At 34.9% G+C, this 16,285-nt stretch overlaps 1 protein-coding gene and 1 long non-coding RNA gene across 8 annotated transcripts in view; both read right to left on the bottom strand.

Moving 5' to 3' along the window:
• Window positions 1–16,285, bottom strand: part of LOC105432201 (UPF0489 protein C5orf22 homolog) — a 290,978-nt gene that overhangs the window by 186,655 nt on the left and 88,038 nt on the right. The window contains exons 4-5 of one of the 7 annotated variants that reach the window (XR_016141027.1): window positions 1,233–1,468; window positions 295–434 (exon numbers count right to left, since the gene is read on the bottom strand). The exons of 4 other annotated variants lie outside the window; for them this stretch is intronic. Coding sequence is in view for 1 of the 3 variants with exons in the window: in XM_089083729.1 (XP_088939855.1) it covers window positions 1,372–1,468 (97 nt within the window). In the remaining 2 variants the exon portion in view is untranslated. Of the gene's footprint in view, window positions 1–294; window positions 435–1,106; window positions 1,469–16,285 lie in introns of those variants that run through there. 2 more of the 7 variants (XM_089083729.1, XR_016141028.1) reach the window with 2 other exon arrangements.
• On the bottom strand, window positions 7,822–12,018 carry LOC148934761 (uncharacterized). Its single transcript, XR_016141064.1, has 2 exons — window positions 11,484–12,018; window positions 7,822–9,434 (listed from the first exon to the last, which is right to left on the bottom strand). It is a non-coding gene; the product is annotated as an uncharacterized LOC148934761 (long non-coding RNA).

Here is a 16,285-nt window from a genome sequence, read left to right on the forward strand (position 1 = left end):
CGCCGCCGCCACCGCCGCCGCCGCCGCCGCCGCCGCCGCCGCCGCCGCCGCCGCCGCTGATGCCGCCGTCACTGCCGCCACCGCGGTCGCGCCCGGAGGAAGAAGAGGCAGAGGAGGAGGAATTGGAACCTATGTATCCACGTATGCAGTCTGTGTGCTCAGAGGCTGGGCACATATTGACCGATACGTACCGCCGGTAGCAAGATAAACAGTTCTCCTCTCGTTTGCTCTCTCCAGCCTTTCTTTCGTCTCTCTTTCTCCCGCTGTCCCGTTTCTCTTTCTCTGTCTCTCTTTCTGCCTTGACTTTCGTCTCTCTCTCTCTTTCGTTCTTTATCTCTCCGTCTTTCTCTCTGTTTATTCTCTCTTCCCACTTGAGGTTAGCGTTAAGTCGCCGCCCGTGACCCGTGCACACAAAATTTATGATGACACGTCGACTGTAAAATTTCATAAAGAACACATTTTGTATGATAGCCTAGTCAAACTGTAAGCTTAATCGCCGTAGCGTAAAAAAAGGGATATGTTTTAGAAAAAGAAAACTAATTTATCTCTTTCAGTATATAAAATAAAGATTTTTATGGAATATAGAAAGATCACAATTTATTAAACTTAATTGATGTTATATTTATTTAACGAAAGCTTTATAAACTCTTATAATTTTACAGCCAGTTGTGGCACTTTAATTAAAAACAATATTTATACGTAGAAAAACAGTTTGTATTCAAATTGAATTAAAGTCGTTCTATAAAAATATCCGATACATTTTGAGTAGTCCAATATAAAACTAGTCGCAATAGCAAACTAGTCTCAGTATCCCTCCAGAAACGGAATTTTATGTCGTAATTGTTCGTTCACAATGAAATACATGTATATATTTCAGATTTTATCTCGAAAAGAGATAACATCATTCCATCAATTTCTCTCTTTTAATTCTTTTCTCTATAACTTTTCTCTATTCTCGTCCCTTACCTTTAATTTCAACTAAAATATATATGACATTTGTAACATGACACTATGTTTACGACTAATTTTACATCGCAACAAATGATTTTATCATTAAAAAAAATTTAAAAAAATACACACACAAACACAAACACACACACAAACAAATAAATCTCAATAAATGAAAAATTACCATAAAACGAAAGCAAAAAATAAGACAAGTCCGCTTGGCCCAAGGCGGAAACGAAATCGCGCAATCGCTGTCAAACATGCTACGAAATATTAAACTTTACCTGATGTATATCTGATGTCTTTTAATGTGTCCGAGTAATCATCGCGACAAGATCCCTGTAATTCTACGCAAAAAGCGAACGAACAATCCTCGTCCTCTCTCATAAGAATCGCATTTTTCGGTCGTTTATCGGTGGCGAATCATGTGCAGGCATATCGGAGATCGAGCGTCGCGGAAACACCCTCAGGGTAAGCTACTTCAGCTATCCGTTTAAGTGCTATACTGTCAATTAGCATCCTGCAGGCAACGGATAATCTTATTCGCGTGTCATACGAATTTATATTGAACGCGCCACACATAATTTTCACAGATTAGAATCGATCCTTTTATACTAGAGACCGCAATTTTTTTCACGATAGAATTAATATATTTTAGTAAATTATATGTATTAATAACATGTATATCATGGTGCAAAAAATCGGAAACAGTGCAATTAATTAGCAAGAAAGAATAGCTAAAAATACATACGTATTTGTTTTAAATTTCCTGCTTTTTCTCTTTATGGCTGTGCTAATATTAATCTTGATTTAATACAGCTATTGCTTTTAGCGAACCAGTTAGAGCAGAAAAGTCGAAAATAGAGTAATTAATTAGTAAGAAAATAGCAATTAATTTATATATATGTGTGTGTGTGTGTGTGTGTGTGTGTGTGTGTGTGTGTGTGTGTGTGTGTGTGTGTGTGTGTACATATATTTTGATCTTTACATTGCATCAAAAACTATCGGAACTACTCAGAGTTGTAACATATTTTAGGGGAGTGAAATTAGAATTTGAGCAGGGTTTGTAAACACAATTCGTTATACGCAGCTCAATTGACCTTTTCATGCGTGTTCATTACTCGCGCATTCATGACGGTGGCATAAAAGACTTGTCGCATTTTCATCAGAACAAGAGAAGAGAAACAGGAGGAGAAGGAGGAGGAGGAGGATGGGATCGGGGGCCACAAATTATATTGTGAAGTGCCATTAACGGCGGTGTTAATAGCCACAATAGGCGAGTCTGTAGCAGGATTTACATACGCGCGCTGGTATATACGCGTGTAGCCTATCGTGCTGTCGTAATAAAAATGTATGAAAAAGACCTGCGCGTACTACGGTGAGATATCCGACGGATACCAAATGTTGCTGAGGGTTAGAACAAAAAAGAAAAAGAGCGAGAGAACAACCCCTACGCCTATTCACATGGTAACCGGCAATTATTTCGTCTACGTGCTATGCGCTACATGCGTCGCGCTATTGTAATTAAGTGGAAGGAGACACGCTTAGACGGAGACGCGTATTGTAATTAAATAAAGGTGTCCGCCACGACCGTTGGCGTATGAGCTGCATTAAAGACTCTCGACTAAAGAGACGGACTCGGCCTTGGCATTCACTTAAGCGGGATATATGTTGCGGTAGCATGAAAAGAGAGCCCCACAATGCAACGGCAACGTGTCACATCTCTATTAATGCGATCTCCATCTCCGCCTGCTTACTTGCACTTTTCACAATGACCTTTATACTTGTGATTCACGATGCGCGTGTCCGACCGACGATAGTTTCATCGGTCGATCAATGATTGAATATTACGGTGGGTGAAAGGACGAGAAATCACACAGGGAAGATATATTATAATCCTATGAAAATCGCACATTATCTTCCAAGATTTTGTTTCTCGTTCTGTTATACATCATGTGCGCCAAAAACATTATCTCTCATACTTCAAAACTGTGTAATAAAATTGAAAAATTAATATGTAAAATATAAATCTCTTCCTGTTCCAATAAAAATTGGAACCTTTTTATTAGAATCTTAGAATATATAAAACATGTATGAGATTTAGATTTAATTATATTTTTCTAAATATACTGCTATTTTATAAATGGATATCGTATTCTCAATAAAAATTGATTCTCTTTTATTTGGATTTCATATATAAATTGCATTAACCAAAAATATTGTGCTCATAAATATTTTTAATTAATACAATTGTTTATGTATTTTATTATCTATCCAATGTTTGTAAAACTATTTTAATTTCTGCAAGATTTAGTATTGAACGTTCGTAAGTAGCAATCTGGCAATTGTGTAGTATTATGAAAATTTTGATATATTAAAATAAAATTTAAAAGTCTTAACAAAAGCAGCTGGAAAAGAAGATTCCTATCATAACACGTCAATTTAAATCAATAAAATTTAATAATTGTATTTAACATAATAAATTTATACATATAAACTTATCAACTGTACTTTTAAGTACATTAAGATTTGCCATACGTTCGTTCATTATAATTTTTTTAAATTATACAATTGATTAGAAAGTGCATTTCTCGAAATAGAACTTGAATCACATTCTGCCGGGATGAAGGATACAGGGTATAGGACAAAAACAAGTACAAAACTTTGCCATAGAGGGAACCACCTCCTGAACTATGTGCGACGAAGTTAGCGCCGAATAACAAGAAAGGGAAGCGGAGAAAGCTCGAATTCTCGTCACTTTCAACCTCTGAAGATAAAGTAGTCATTTTCTAGATCAAACCACGATTATAATTATAATATAGAAACAAAGTCAAACTCTTCATAGAAAATTATTCAAAATATTCTTTTAAATAATATTAAATTTCTTTCAAATTATCCTTAATCTTCTTTATAATTCATTAATTTTAAAACTAACGTACGATTAAGTATAAAATAGAAATGCCTATATATAACTAAAAGAAAGTATATAAAACCTTGAACTTAAAAACCTTGAATTTTATAACTCAAACGTATAACTGAAACTCTTGAAAAGTGACAAGTTATGTGCACTTATGTACATTTCTAAAAATAAAGGATATATAAATAGCATGCCGCATAGGAAGCGAATGAAGAGGCACTTTTAGCAATCCGTATGTCAAGATTATTAACTCGCGATAACTGTAATCGGCATTCAGGTATAATTAGAGTTCATTAACAGCTTGACTTTACGGCAGTGCGTCAAATTAAGCATCAATATTATCGGCGCTGGCCGAGAGAGCGAAGACGCGCGTAATCTTGCCGCGGCGCGGAACCAGTCGTAATCGAATGTAACTAGCGCTGTAAAATGCCCGCTGTAAAATCTCGCGGCTGGCTATTTTTATAGCGCGTAAACAGTTTTATAGAATAGAAGTGCAACGAAAAGCTATGAGAACGATGCGCTTTAGGGATGTGCATTCTCGGTGAGCTCGCGACCATAAAGTGGCCGAGGGGAAGCGCGTAATTAGGGCTCGCCGTGGTAAAACTGACAAGTACACGTCAATTAGTGCAACGGTAACCGGCCCCGCGGGTTACCGCCGTTCCATCGCGAAGGGACAATTTTCGAAAAAAAAAAAAAAAAAACGACCTGCCCGACACGCCACTTTACTGTCTTCTTCGTACGCCGTATGCATGTTCGCAATAAGTTACTGGCGATTTAACACGAAGCTGACGCGAAACAGGAAATAAACGAACGGATAGGAAATTCAGAAGAAACGCAAGACAGTTTCCTTACGAAAAACACTGCCGGTTTGGCAGATGTTTGGTCTTAGTTGCTTGAAATTCTTTTCAAGCAACTAAGATACTGACATAAATATATTTGAATTACACTAATAATTATCAAACTGTACTTAAACTTTAAATTATAAAAATAATTTTCTTACTTTAGTGATAGCAATTCTCCGCATACATACCATTATATATAATCTAATTTGTCTTCGTTATGAAAATTTATGTTTATGTTACAAGATATTTATAATTTCCAAGGTAATTTTAAGCAGACTGCATGAAAAATCGTAAGAAAACAGATTTCTCCGTAATTATTTGATCGCACAATCTGCAGCATAAACGTGAGATGTTTTCCATGACATTTTGCAAAGCTCGTCACGTTCCTCGAGACAGTACTGCTGCTCTATAGATAATCGTAAGTAATCAAAATCTTAATGTGCAGTGTTTAGCGTGTATATTGCGTTATTGCATCGCAAAAATCAGTAGAAAACAAATGGCAGGATTTTTTTAATTCTCAAAACAATGATACGATAGTATGGTCTGTGACTCACTGTTGACACTATGTCTGCTCTCATTATATCATTGCGTGCGTAGCATAAACTTGCAAGATGCGATATAATCGCTGTCCCATATAAATCAGAGCGGAATGAATCATTGAGATGCCATACCAAAGTTAATTCTCGTAAGACGAGATAACAATTCTTATTTAGAAGTTTCTCAGAATAGAATGCCGCATCACAATGGAAGCAAACTTTAGTACAACATAAAACATCGACAAAGGCGGATCAATTTCATTGTTACGTTTTTGTCAAACAGAAATACTGTAATTCTGATAATTTACAATTTAATATAATATATAATGTGTTTACCGAAAGTAAAGTAAAACATAACTTTTGCGTCTGGAACATGGTGACAGTGTAAAACGCAAATTATATGTTAATATGTTTTAATGGCAAACGTTGAAATAGGCCCTTCTTATTTTCTTTTTACTGTTTTCTATTTTACTCAGACTTCATACAATTCATTATCCAAATGTAATTAAAGAAAACCTGTCAACCATTGTTTCAAATAACTACTAAACTCAATAATAAAATCAAAAGATAAAAATCTTCTGATTTTTATCAGAAGATAAAAATATTGGATATAAGATTGTCAGCTATCGTTTCATTTTAATTTATATAAAAATATTATAAATAAAATCTGTAAAATTTATAACACATAAAAGTATTTTTTGTAAAAATTTATATGTTGCTTTATTATTTAAATAATCAATACAATTTTTTTACTTACTCGATAAGAAAAAACCGTTTTTCATGATGTTCCAATGGCGTCGTGTAACTGTACTATATCTCGAGATCCAAAGAATATCGTTTCTTTTTCTCGGAAACGCCTGATGGGAAAGAAATTATGGAAATGTCTCGATAAGACAACAAGCTTAATTGCGCCAAGTTTGCTACGAACTGGGAGAAACGAACCATACAACAGTTAGACGGAAAACAGAATTGACTATTGTTGCGATAATTGCGAGAAATTATGTTACCTGCGGAACTGATTACTACCTACAATGGTAACAATGGTACGATAGTACGTTTCGTTATATACGTAATACTTATTTGTGAAAACATACATGTAAGTATATACATACATAATTGCATATCTGAGCGCGCATATAAAATCACTTTTATCGACAAATGAAAATAATGAAGATAAAAACATCTTACGAAAACTGAATAGATACATGGAACAATATGACATAAAACTCAAATTGAATTTTTGCATAGATAAAGAGAAAAAAAATCAGCTCTTTGCTCCGTCGTCACAAAATATTTTGAAATGTATTATTTATGATGAATATTGACAGAATAACATGTGGAGATAATTTAATTTACTATTCGGCTCGCGAATCATAAAATAAACTGATTAATTATAAACCAGTTATGTGAGGTTATGTAAACGCATTACTAAACTTTCACGATATTACAATAAAGATTAATATCTGCAAAGTTTCTCGTGTCTTCCATGCAATTTTCACACGTAAGAAAATGGTGACTTACATCACCGCACGTCAAGCAATGTTAATACGCAAATATAATTATGAGAGACAGAAAAAGAAAAGGAAAGAAAGTAAGATAGATTTTTCCACCTGCAGACGAATAATATACTGGACAATGTAAATTACATTGCGGCAACAAAAAACGCAGACAACGAAGGAGCGATTAAGCAATTTTAGCGGGCGGTAACGCCGCGAGGCAACAATCACTATAACAACGTGACACAGCTGTCACTTGAATCATTTACATACTTTTACATACGTTATGAGAATACCATACGCATTACTGTAATTTGCTTTTTTACACATGAGTAAAGTATTGTTATCGTCATCACTATGCGTTACTTCAGTATTATTTTTAATCCATTAAGTTATCCATTAAGCATAAAGTATATATAATGTAAGCAATAAACAAATAAATTCAATAACAATTTTATTTTCAATTTAGATATTTGTTTAAAATTATTTTAACAAAAAAAAAATCGCAATCTTTGCTTTCTTTCTGTTGCCATATATTATATTTATATTTCGACTTTATATTTTTCAAATTATTCCTATAATGTAACATTATTAAAGCAAAACAAATAGACAAATCGTTAATAACTAAATTATATCATTTCCATGAGGCGATGATGATGATGATGATGATGATGATGATGATGATGATGACGCGATTTAAACGATACTTTTAGCAACAAAGTAATTTTCAATGTGTCATTAATGATATCCGCTTTTATTGTGCTGTTACTTGACTAATTGTAAGTATTCATGCATATTATTGCGTATCGTACTTAGGCAGCTTGGCATAATTGTAATCACGCTATTGCATCTTGTTGGCACATCCCGACGCGATGCATTGCGTTGCATTGCAACCATATCGTCTACGGTACGTGCACTAGATGACAACGAGACGCTTTCGAGATCGTTTCACGCGATAATGATAGCGTGCTGCGCATGCATTCAGACAATAGATGGATGTGCAAGAGTGATCAATAGGTCAATGCGAGAGAAAATTAGCCATTTGTCTATTCCTTTTTTCTTTTTTTTTTTTTTTTTACGTGTTTAGCAATGCGTTTGCAACAAACTTATTCTTGGACACATCTAGCATATATTTAAGCCATTTTTAATGCATATGCTGAAAGCATATACCAATATATAACGCATTTTCTTTGTTATTTTGATTAAACTTATCCTCGCGCAAAATGCAACATGTCACGCAAGTACACACATACATTATTCGCATAATTAAAAATTCGTAATCTCTTTTAATGAAATTAAGATTAGCTTTTTATATTATTTTAAGCAGCCATATTTTCTTCGTGATAACAACGTCCTTTTTGTACATCATACTATAAATCGATCCGTAACAACATGATGTAACATTTTCATTATTACTCGTAAAAAAAAGGTTCGAGACTTGTTGCGAATTTGCGAATTTCTGTGCACGGTGTCTCCGATTAAGTACGATTTAATAAATCTGTAGCGTTAAACTCGAAATCACCGTATTATCATGTTACATTTAAGCGCAGTGAATGGCAAAGGACTTCGAGATAGAACGTATAATTTTACTTTTAATCATTATTGCGCGTAACGAGGCACATCAAGTTTAGGTGCGCAATAATAGCGTGGTACGAACGGCGTACTTCGTAATCATCGTTATCGGCCAGCTTATTATTATCATTATCTTCGCGCTTACCACAGCGCGGATAGCCAGAAGAAAAGGATTAAAGCAGAAATATCCACAATACTAGCGCGAGGGGTAAGATAAAAAGCGCCTCGAAATATCAGGCACAAGATAGTGGAAGGTTGCAGCACGCGCGCGAGCTTCGGAACAACGTGTTGCATAGGCGCCATAATCTTCTCGCTGGCTTATGTCTTATTGTCTTTCATCGAACAAAGGCAGAAATTAATAATCACGAGACAGAACAATGCACGTGACCCGTCATGTGCATCCGCGATGCGTAACAAGACACGCGGAGCTAAACCGGGAATAACAACGCTGAATCAGACGCTATATTATCGCGCGCCTCGGCTTTACTTCTTTTGTTCTCGTTACAGACTTCTTCTTATCACATTTTATCGCTAACTTTTACATAAAAGGGGCTAATAACAAAAAGTGTCGCAAATTCGAAGGCAAATTCTAAAAGCAAAAATAAAAAAAATACCTCCTTCATTATAATACCTCCTTTTATCATTTTTTTATTATGATATATAATTAGCTTTTATTTAGTCGAAGATATAAATAAAACTTTTCAGAAGAGATATTCTGTATCGAAAATTAATAATATTCATATATATTTTATAAATCTATATTCTGCAGTGGAAATAATTTTTTTTATAAAATTTAATAAAAATCGCTCTGATATTTTATTATTTATATAAAGAGAAAATATTTTTAAAAAATATGCGTGCACAGTAGAAGGAATGTTTAACACGTTGTGCGTCACGACGTTGAAATAAGGATACCAAGATGTATGCGACATCGCCTACGATCGCAATCACCGTGCACGTCATTGCCTCGCTCATTATCATTATCATTCTCATGCCTGTTTAACGGCAGTGGCCCGAGAAAAGTCAAGAACAGGCGCGAATGAAGTCATCTTCGCTGATGCATCGATGCTTATCCTGGCAGTAGGTTTCCTTAAGCTTGACTCAATCCATTTCCCGCATATTACTTGGCGCACATCAAGAAAAAAATGATATTAGAAAAGCCAGATAGAAAAGATAAAGAATCAAATAATTTAATAAAAAGTACATTGTTACCTAAAATTTTTTTAATTTTTCGCAAAATCCTACAACAATCCAATTATTTAGTAAAGTTTTATTACTGAGAAGAATATTGAGAAGATAGAAAATTAATCATTCGGATTTAAAAACATATGTAATCTAAATTTTGGCAATAATATTTTATATAAAAAAGGAGTAAGATGAGAAAATATATCGGTATTAGCATAAAGTATTTAAAAATAAATAATTATCCTTTTCTCAACTCGGTGTCAAGAATTAATTGTAAATTAAGTTACTTTAGCAAAAGATCATTTAAAATATGCGTCATTTTTATTCTTCTTATTCGATAATTACGGAAGTAATCCTGAATTTGCAAATAAGACGCATGTTCGAACGAGCGCGCGCGGCAATCAACGCTAATAAAAATGCGTTGTATAGAAAGAAAGTTAATATTAGAGATGACATCAAACAAGATAATTACGTTAACAGTCCCGTCGAAAGGTCTACTAATGCGCATATGCGAAACCACGCTCTTCGGTACTTAACATAAGATCATATCCGCCGATTGCCAACGTTATGAGCATGTCCGCTGGAACTAGCGTAATATATTACTGCTAATAACAACATTTGCTATGGCCATTATTATTCATAAACGCGAAACATCATTCGCGCGCGTTTTTCCGCCCACGCGGCCGATGAATTTATCACGGGATAAGAGCGCATTCGTCTTATCCGCGCCGTCCTACGTAACCGCGAGTACGGTATATCAGCGTCCCGGGATATCGACGTTTTTCCTACCCGACGTCCAGGTCAATGATGCGCATATATATTTTTATCCACCGCAGCTAGTTATGGTCCCGCTTGGTATAATAGCGGTTTTAACTACATTCGCAAAGTGGCGTAATTTATTGCGCCATTATACTCGGCTAAGGAGCTGCTTGTTGCGAACGACGACGACGGGCCGCGGTGAGGCGCGTGCACGCCGGACGTGATTTAAGGTAAGGAGAATGACTACCGTGTCGCTATTATGGCTCATAAGCCCGATCGAAGCGGGTTTCAATCGACGTTCCCCCGGATCGCGGATGCCTCGTTCATTCGTCCGGCCGTTCGATGAAAAAGGCCGCGCCGACGTAGCCACGTCGAGGGACTCTCCCCGACTCGACACGATAAAACTTCCATTACATACAACGAGAAAAGTAGATATCATGCGCGAGCATACGAAACTGAGCGCGTGATTTAATGGTTAATAAAATTGTGACAGCGTATAATTTACAACAATATACCGAGTGCGCTACGAGCGAATCTGTCTCGGACACTTCGGCTGGATATTAGAGATTTTTAAGTAGAAAATATCGTGTGAATGTAGATCGAAATGTCGAAATGTGAGTGACATCGCGCTTAATGATCTCGCCGCTCGCCTCGTCTTAAAAGTAAAATACGTCCCGATCTCCGAATATCGCATGTCATGCTAAAAAAATTGTTCAACGGTAATCTTTCTTAACCAAAGGAAGAAACATTCTTATGAGGAGTAAGTATTTATGGAATAAAATTATTCAAGCCACGTGTTTGCATATGTGGAGCAGGTTCTTCAGCTCAAAAATGTAGGGTGCACCTGCATATCGTATATCATCAGTTTCCTGCACATCGTATCACATTGTATCAGTTATTTATGGATTATATCGTCCAGCTAGATATTAATTTCGATCAATGACAGCGACGCGACAAAGCCGTAGCGAAATTGTAAGGGCAGCGAAAAATATGCAATTTATGAAGATTTATGATACCGTATCGACCGATTGTCACGCTGCCAGATTGTGTCGCGGCTATATATACTTAATGCTCGATGCACTCGAAGGCCGACTTCGTCTCCGAAATGGTTATCCTACACCCTACGCCCTCGAAGCAACCTGCGCAAATAGCAACCCTGCCGTCCGCGAATGCGCGCGCGAGCGCAATACGCGCGCACTCCCGGAAGGATTTCGCGATATTATCATACCTGGAGGTCGTTGGTGCACGACGAATCGTCTCGTCAGCAACGTGCGGCCACTTTTCACATTGAACGGTACTTAAAGGCCTGCGCTTATCGAGGTAAGTGTACAGGTTGCTCTCGAGTGTACACTTACCTCGCTGTTCCTCCGCTCTCTCTCTCTCGTCCTCCCTTCTTCCCTCTCGCCCGCGCCCTATCTTTCTCCGTATTTTTTCTCATTCTTTGCTCTTTGCTCTGTGCGGTACTGCGCTCTGTGGTGTACGCACAACTAATCCGACAAGAGAGCGTGGGAGTCGAGAAAACGCGTTTCCTTCGCGCGTTTCCATTTGCGTAAGCTCGTAAACCTCACGATCGCGCGCCTTGACGGCGCTTATTAACCCGATCGACGAACGTGTGCTCATAATGATCGTGTCGACGCATGTAAAATAAATTGCGCCCCGAATGTCTCTAAAAAATCGTTTCTTTCCTCGAACTGCATGGAGCACACACATTTTTGCGTACACACACAAAGTTCAATGGGAGTTTATGAAGTTATCTACGTTAACGTAAAAACAAAGCGAAATAAATCTTGATTTTCTACTGTGCAATATGTTTTAAAAATAATAATTCCAAGTAACAAGAGGAAGGCTTTTTAAAAATAAAAAGATCGATTTCCAGATTAATTTTTAAAAATTTAATCACTTTAATTTCATTTTAATATTGATATTTTGCAAAAGTGGAACGTATTTCTACCATATAGGTATAACGTGTGTATTCGATAACATATATGGTGAACTTATCAATCAGGCACAAAGATAGTATTTTAAGTCTGATTTATTGATAGTAACAATACACAGGATAATCATAAATCTATCTACTAATATTAATCATACATGTTCGTTTAATCAAATAATGAGACGTAATAACAAAAATGCGATTAAGCACATCAATGTATTCATAATCACAGTGATAGACATATATTGATAGACATATATTGTGAAATAATATAGAGAAAGACTCAGCACTTTTCACGATACAATATTGATTCTTGTTAATGCTTTATGAAGATAGAAAAATTTAATGCAAATGAAATTTATAATCATCATTCGATCACCGAGCGCACTTCATTAACCAAAATGATATCTAATGAGACAAGTATTCATGGTAATCTTCCAAGAAGAAAGACACTTATAACTATTATTATTATTATGAGCATTCATATCAATTATCGCTTACATCTTTTAATTGATTGTGTCAAATTAATTGATGAAGTATTAATAGTAAGTTGATTAGAAAAAAAATATCATTTACTTTGTATAATAGATAGATTCTTCGTGTAATAAATTCATTACTTCATTGAAGTAAATTAATTGTCACTTCATTGTCAAGATAACTAATCTCACTATAAAAAATTTAAACAAATTAATTCAAACAAATATTATAAAATCCGAGAAGTATATAGCAAATAGTATTTCAAATATCAACATATGGGCGACACATATTGTTGTATGTAAACAAGTTTCGTCAAAGAGAATTGGTTTTCATAGAAAAATATTTTCATAATCTCTGATTATGATAATTAGAGTCAAATTTAATTCTAACATAAATTAGATTTTAAACTATACATTGTTGATTTCTTTGTATCGAAATAAAGCAATACGAGATACGAATAGTATTGGCATAGAAATGTTATAATAATAATAAATAATACACGAAAAAGAATATCGCGAGTGAGTTTCGCCAAAGTAAACGTGCAGAGTCTACGTTGTCTTAATTATACTTGTATAAGAATGGTAAGTAATTATCATTAAAGCTAAATATTTATAGCCATGGGAAACTGTGTTAAAATATCTTTACATATATGAAAAAGAAGGAAGCTATTTATTATACTCAAGAGATAAGAGCTCAGAGAATGGAATAAAACTTATATAAAGTAAACGACTGTACACATTGTGCGAACGAGACAACTATTTTCAACTTGTAATTACCGGAAACAACGATGCGGAACTGCTTTGTGATCAGATTGTACGATAGTAAAGTGGCAAATTGCGTATTGTGTAAATCATGATTACCAAATATTTTGTATACAGTTAAATAAAAATAGTTAAATAAAAACAATTAAATAAAATTTTAATTAATGTAATATACCTTCAATTATTCTTTTACCTTTTAATAAAAATTGTCATAATAAAAATTGATATTATGTCAACTTTTCACAAACCCTCATAAAAATTTCAAATATATTTCATAATAATTGTCATAAAGTTGTAATTATGATATTTTAAAGTATTCATGAATAATTCCAATATTTTTTAAATGATACTTGTCTTTTTATATATTTAAATACTCGAATCTGAATTTTAAATTTTTATCTTACATTTATTGTTTTTAGAGATATTATTCGATTATAATAAAACCGTATGTAAATACTAAATTGACTGAGATAAATACACTTTAAACTCAATCTGTCTATTTATGAGAATGCAAATGTAAATCCTTACATTGTTAAGTACACAATGATTATCCAACCTAAGAGTAGATATTTATAAAATTACCTTGATGAAATAATATTAAATGATAATGTAAACAGAGTTGCCATTATTTATACTCCAGCACTTGTTACTACATCACAACATTATTTGCCTCAAATAAATTATAAGTCATTATGCGATATATGCAAAAATCAAGAACGCTCAAAGCAATCCATTTCTATCAACATAAATTGGAAAAAAATGCGTGGAAAACAACCACACCCAACCGATTTTGCGAGATAATCTGAGATGCTATCACTGAATATGTAAACGATAATCGCAATTGCTTCAATTCAAAGTTTCAATTATAAACAATTTATTTCCGCTCGTCTGTGCCACCCATAGTCGGGGAAACATTACTCCAAGAGACAAATTTCAGAGTAATTACAAAAGAAATAATGGCAAATAAGCGAGATAAATGCACAGCGGAAATATCCTCTAGCAAACTAATGCGACCGTACTTTGATTAAGTTTTATGCAAGATAAACTTACTCGAGAGAAATAAAAAAGTTGTATTATTTTCAAAGTAACATATAGCCATAATTGATGTAATGAGATATTTGGAAAATTATCAAACAGTTACTTCTTTTTTGAAACAATAATTATATAAATATATATTAAATAAAAATTCTATTCTTTCGCTGATTGCAATAATAACAATATTTTTAAAAATTGTGTATTTCTCAGATAATAAAAAAATCTTAAAATTTAAAAATACTGCTCTCAACTTTTATTTTTTCGTTTCAAATTAATTTTTTTAATAAAATATAACATATATAATATAACATATATAATATAGGTATAAATAACAATCAATATAAATTTTCAAATATAAATTTTTACTAGAAGGAAGTCCACGGAATATGTTTATGTAATTTTGAAATTATTCTAATGATTAGATAAAACTGACACAAGCAAAATATATGACAAAAACATCATTCTTTTATTGCAATTTTCAATAATAACCCGAAATTATTTCTTTCCTGACTTTGTAACCGCACTGCATTTCGATAAAAGAAGAAAAACAAAATTAGTAACCCCCGTTCATTTACATGAGACAGTGGTTGTCCACGTACAGTCATTAAAATAATGACCCGAGTCATTTCCTGTAAAATGATATCGGTAATGCCACTCTAGTTTGCATAACGTGTCGCAAATCTAAAAAAAAAAAAAAGAGGGTGCTGATAAAGATCGTTGAATCATTGAGCGACAAGCTCGAGTGCGACAACTTTGACAATTCTCTGTCAATCAACGGCATCCGCTTGAATTATTTATTAAACGCGTTATTTCCGTTACGGTTTGCTTTTTGGCATTTTGGGCATTTTTTCCCGGACGTACTTATGTATATGTAGATGTAATATGTAATACGTATAAAAATTCTTATGCGTATAAAAACAACAAATTTAGACGGATATAAATTATCCGTCACGTAAAAAAATATCTCACCTCGCTTCAAGTTTCTTAAGGAAAAATATATCGAAAATCTTTCTCGAATTGAAAATATCAAAAATACATTTACTAAAAAAAGTAAAAGTTATCTATAAAAGTTATTATTTCTTCTGCACATTAACCCGATTTTCTATATTTCACTTTTTCCGTATTTCTAAAAATATCTCAAATCGACAGAGACAGGGAGCCGATCGGAAACGCGTATCGATTAATTAATTTCGCAACCTTGTTAAGAGCGGTCATGTGCCAGGTGTAACGTATAGTGATACTACAAATTTGCGACGTGTCTCCAGAGAATCGCTCATTATCGGGGGGGCACCTGAAGCAAAGTCACACGTATTTATTCGCTGCTTTCCGAAATATATCCGAAATGTCTTTCGAGAAGCGTGACTGAGCTGGCGAGACCGTCGACGGGCGAGAGACCGGCACCGTCATTATCCTCCTTCCAATTATCGCGAGCTCCCTCGTCGTGTCAATGTGCACGCTTATTCCACGAGCTCTCGCAAGTACGCACAAACAGCGCCTTAATCTTCGCGCTGCGATCTCGTGGCCGGCCGGCTGCTCAATGTCGCGCCCGGCCGATCGCAATTTTCGATCGCGCCTATATGTCGCCATGTGTACATCGTACATCGCGCATACATATGTACGTACATGTACGGCATCTGCGATCGGCGAATTTAAAAGTCGAGTAATCAACACGGCAGTTTCTGTGACGTCGCGGGATAACTGCAAATTGCGCGCTATTCGAGCCAATTAGCAAGCGGCAGATTACCGTTTCTACCTTTGCCGTTTCTACCTTTGCCGCTTCGTGTTTTATCGTATTTTAACATAGCATTATCTCTAGCCAGCGCT

Source organism: Pogonomyrmex barbatus, unplaced genomic scaffold, assembly GCF_055798465.1.
Source record: "Pogonomyrmex barbatus isolate J1 unplaced genomic scaffold, ASM5579846v1 scaffold8, whole genome shotgun sequence".
NCBI lineage: Eukaryota > Metazoa > Arthropoda > Insecta > Hymenoptera > Formicidae > Pogonomyrmex > Pogonomyrmex barbatus.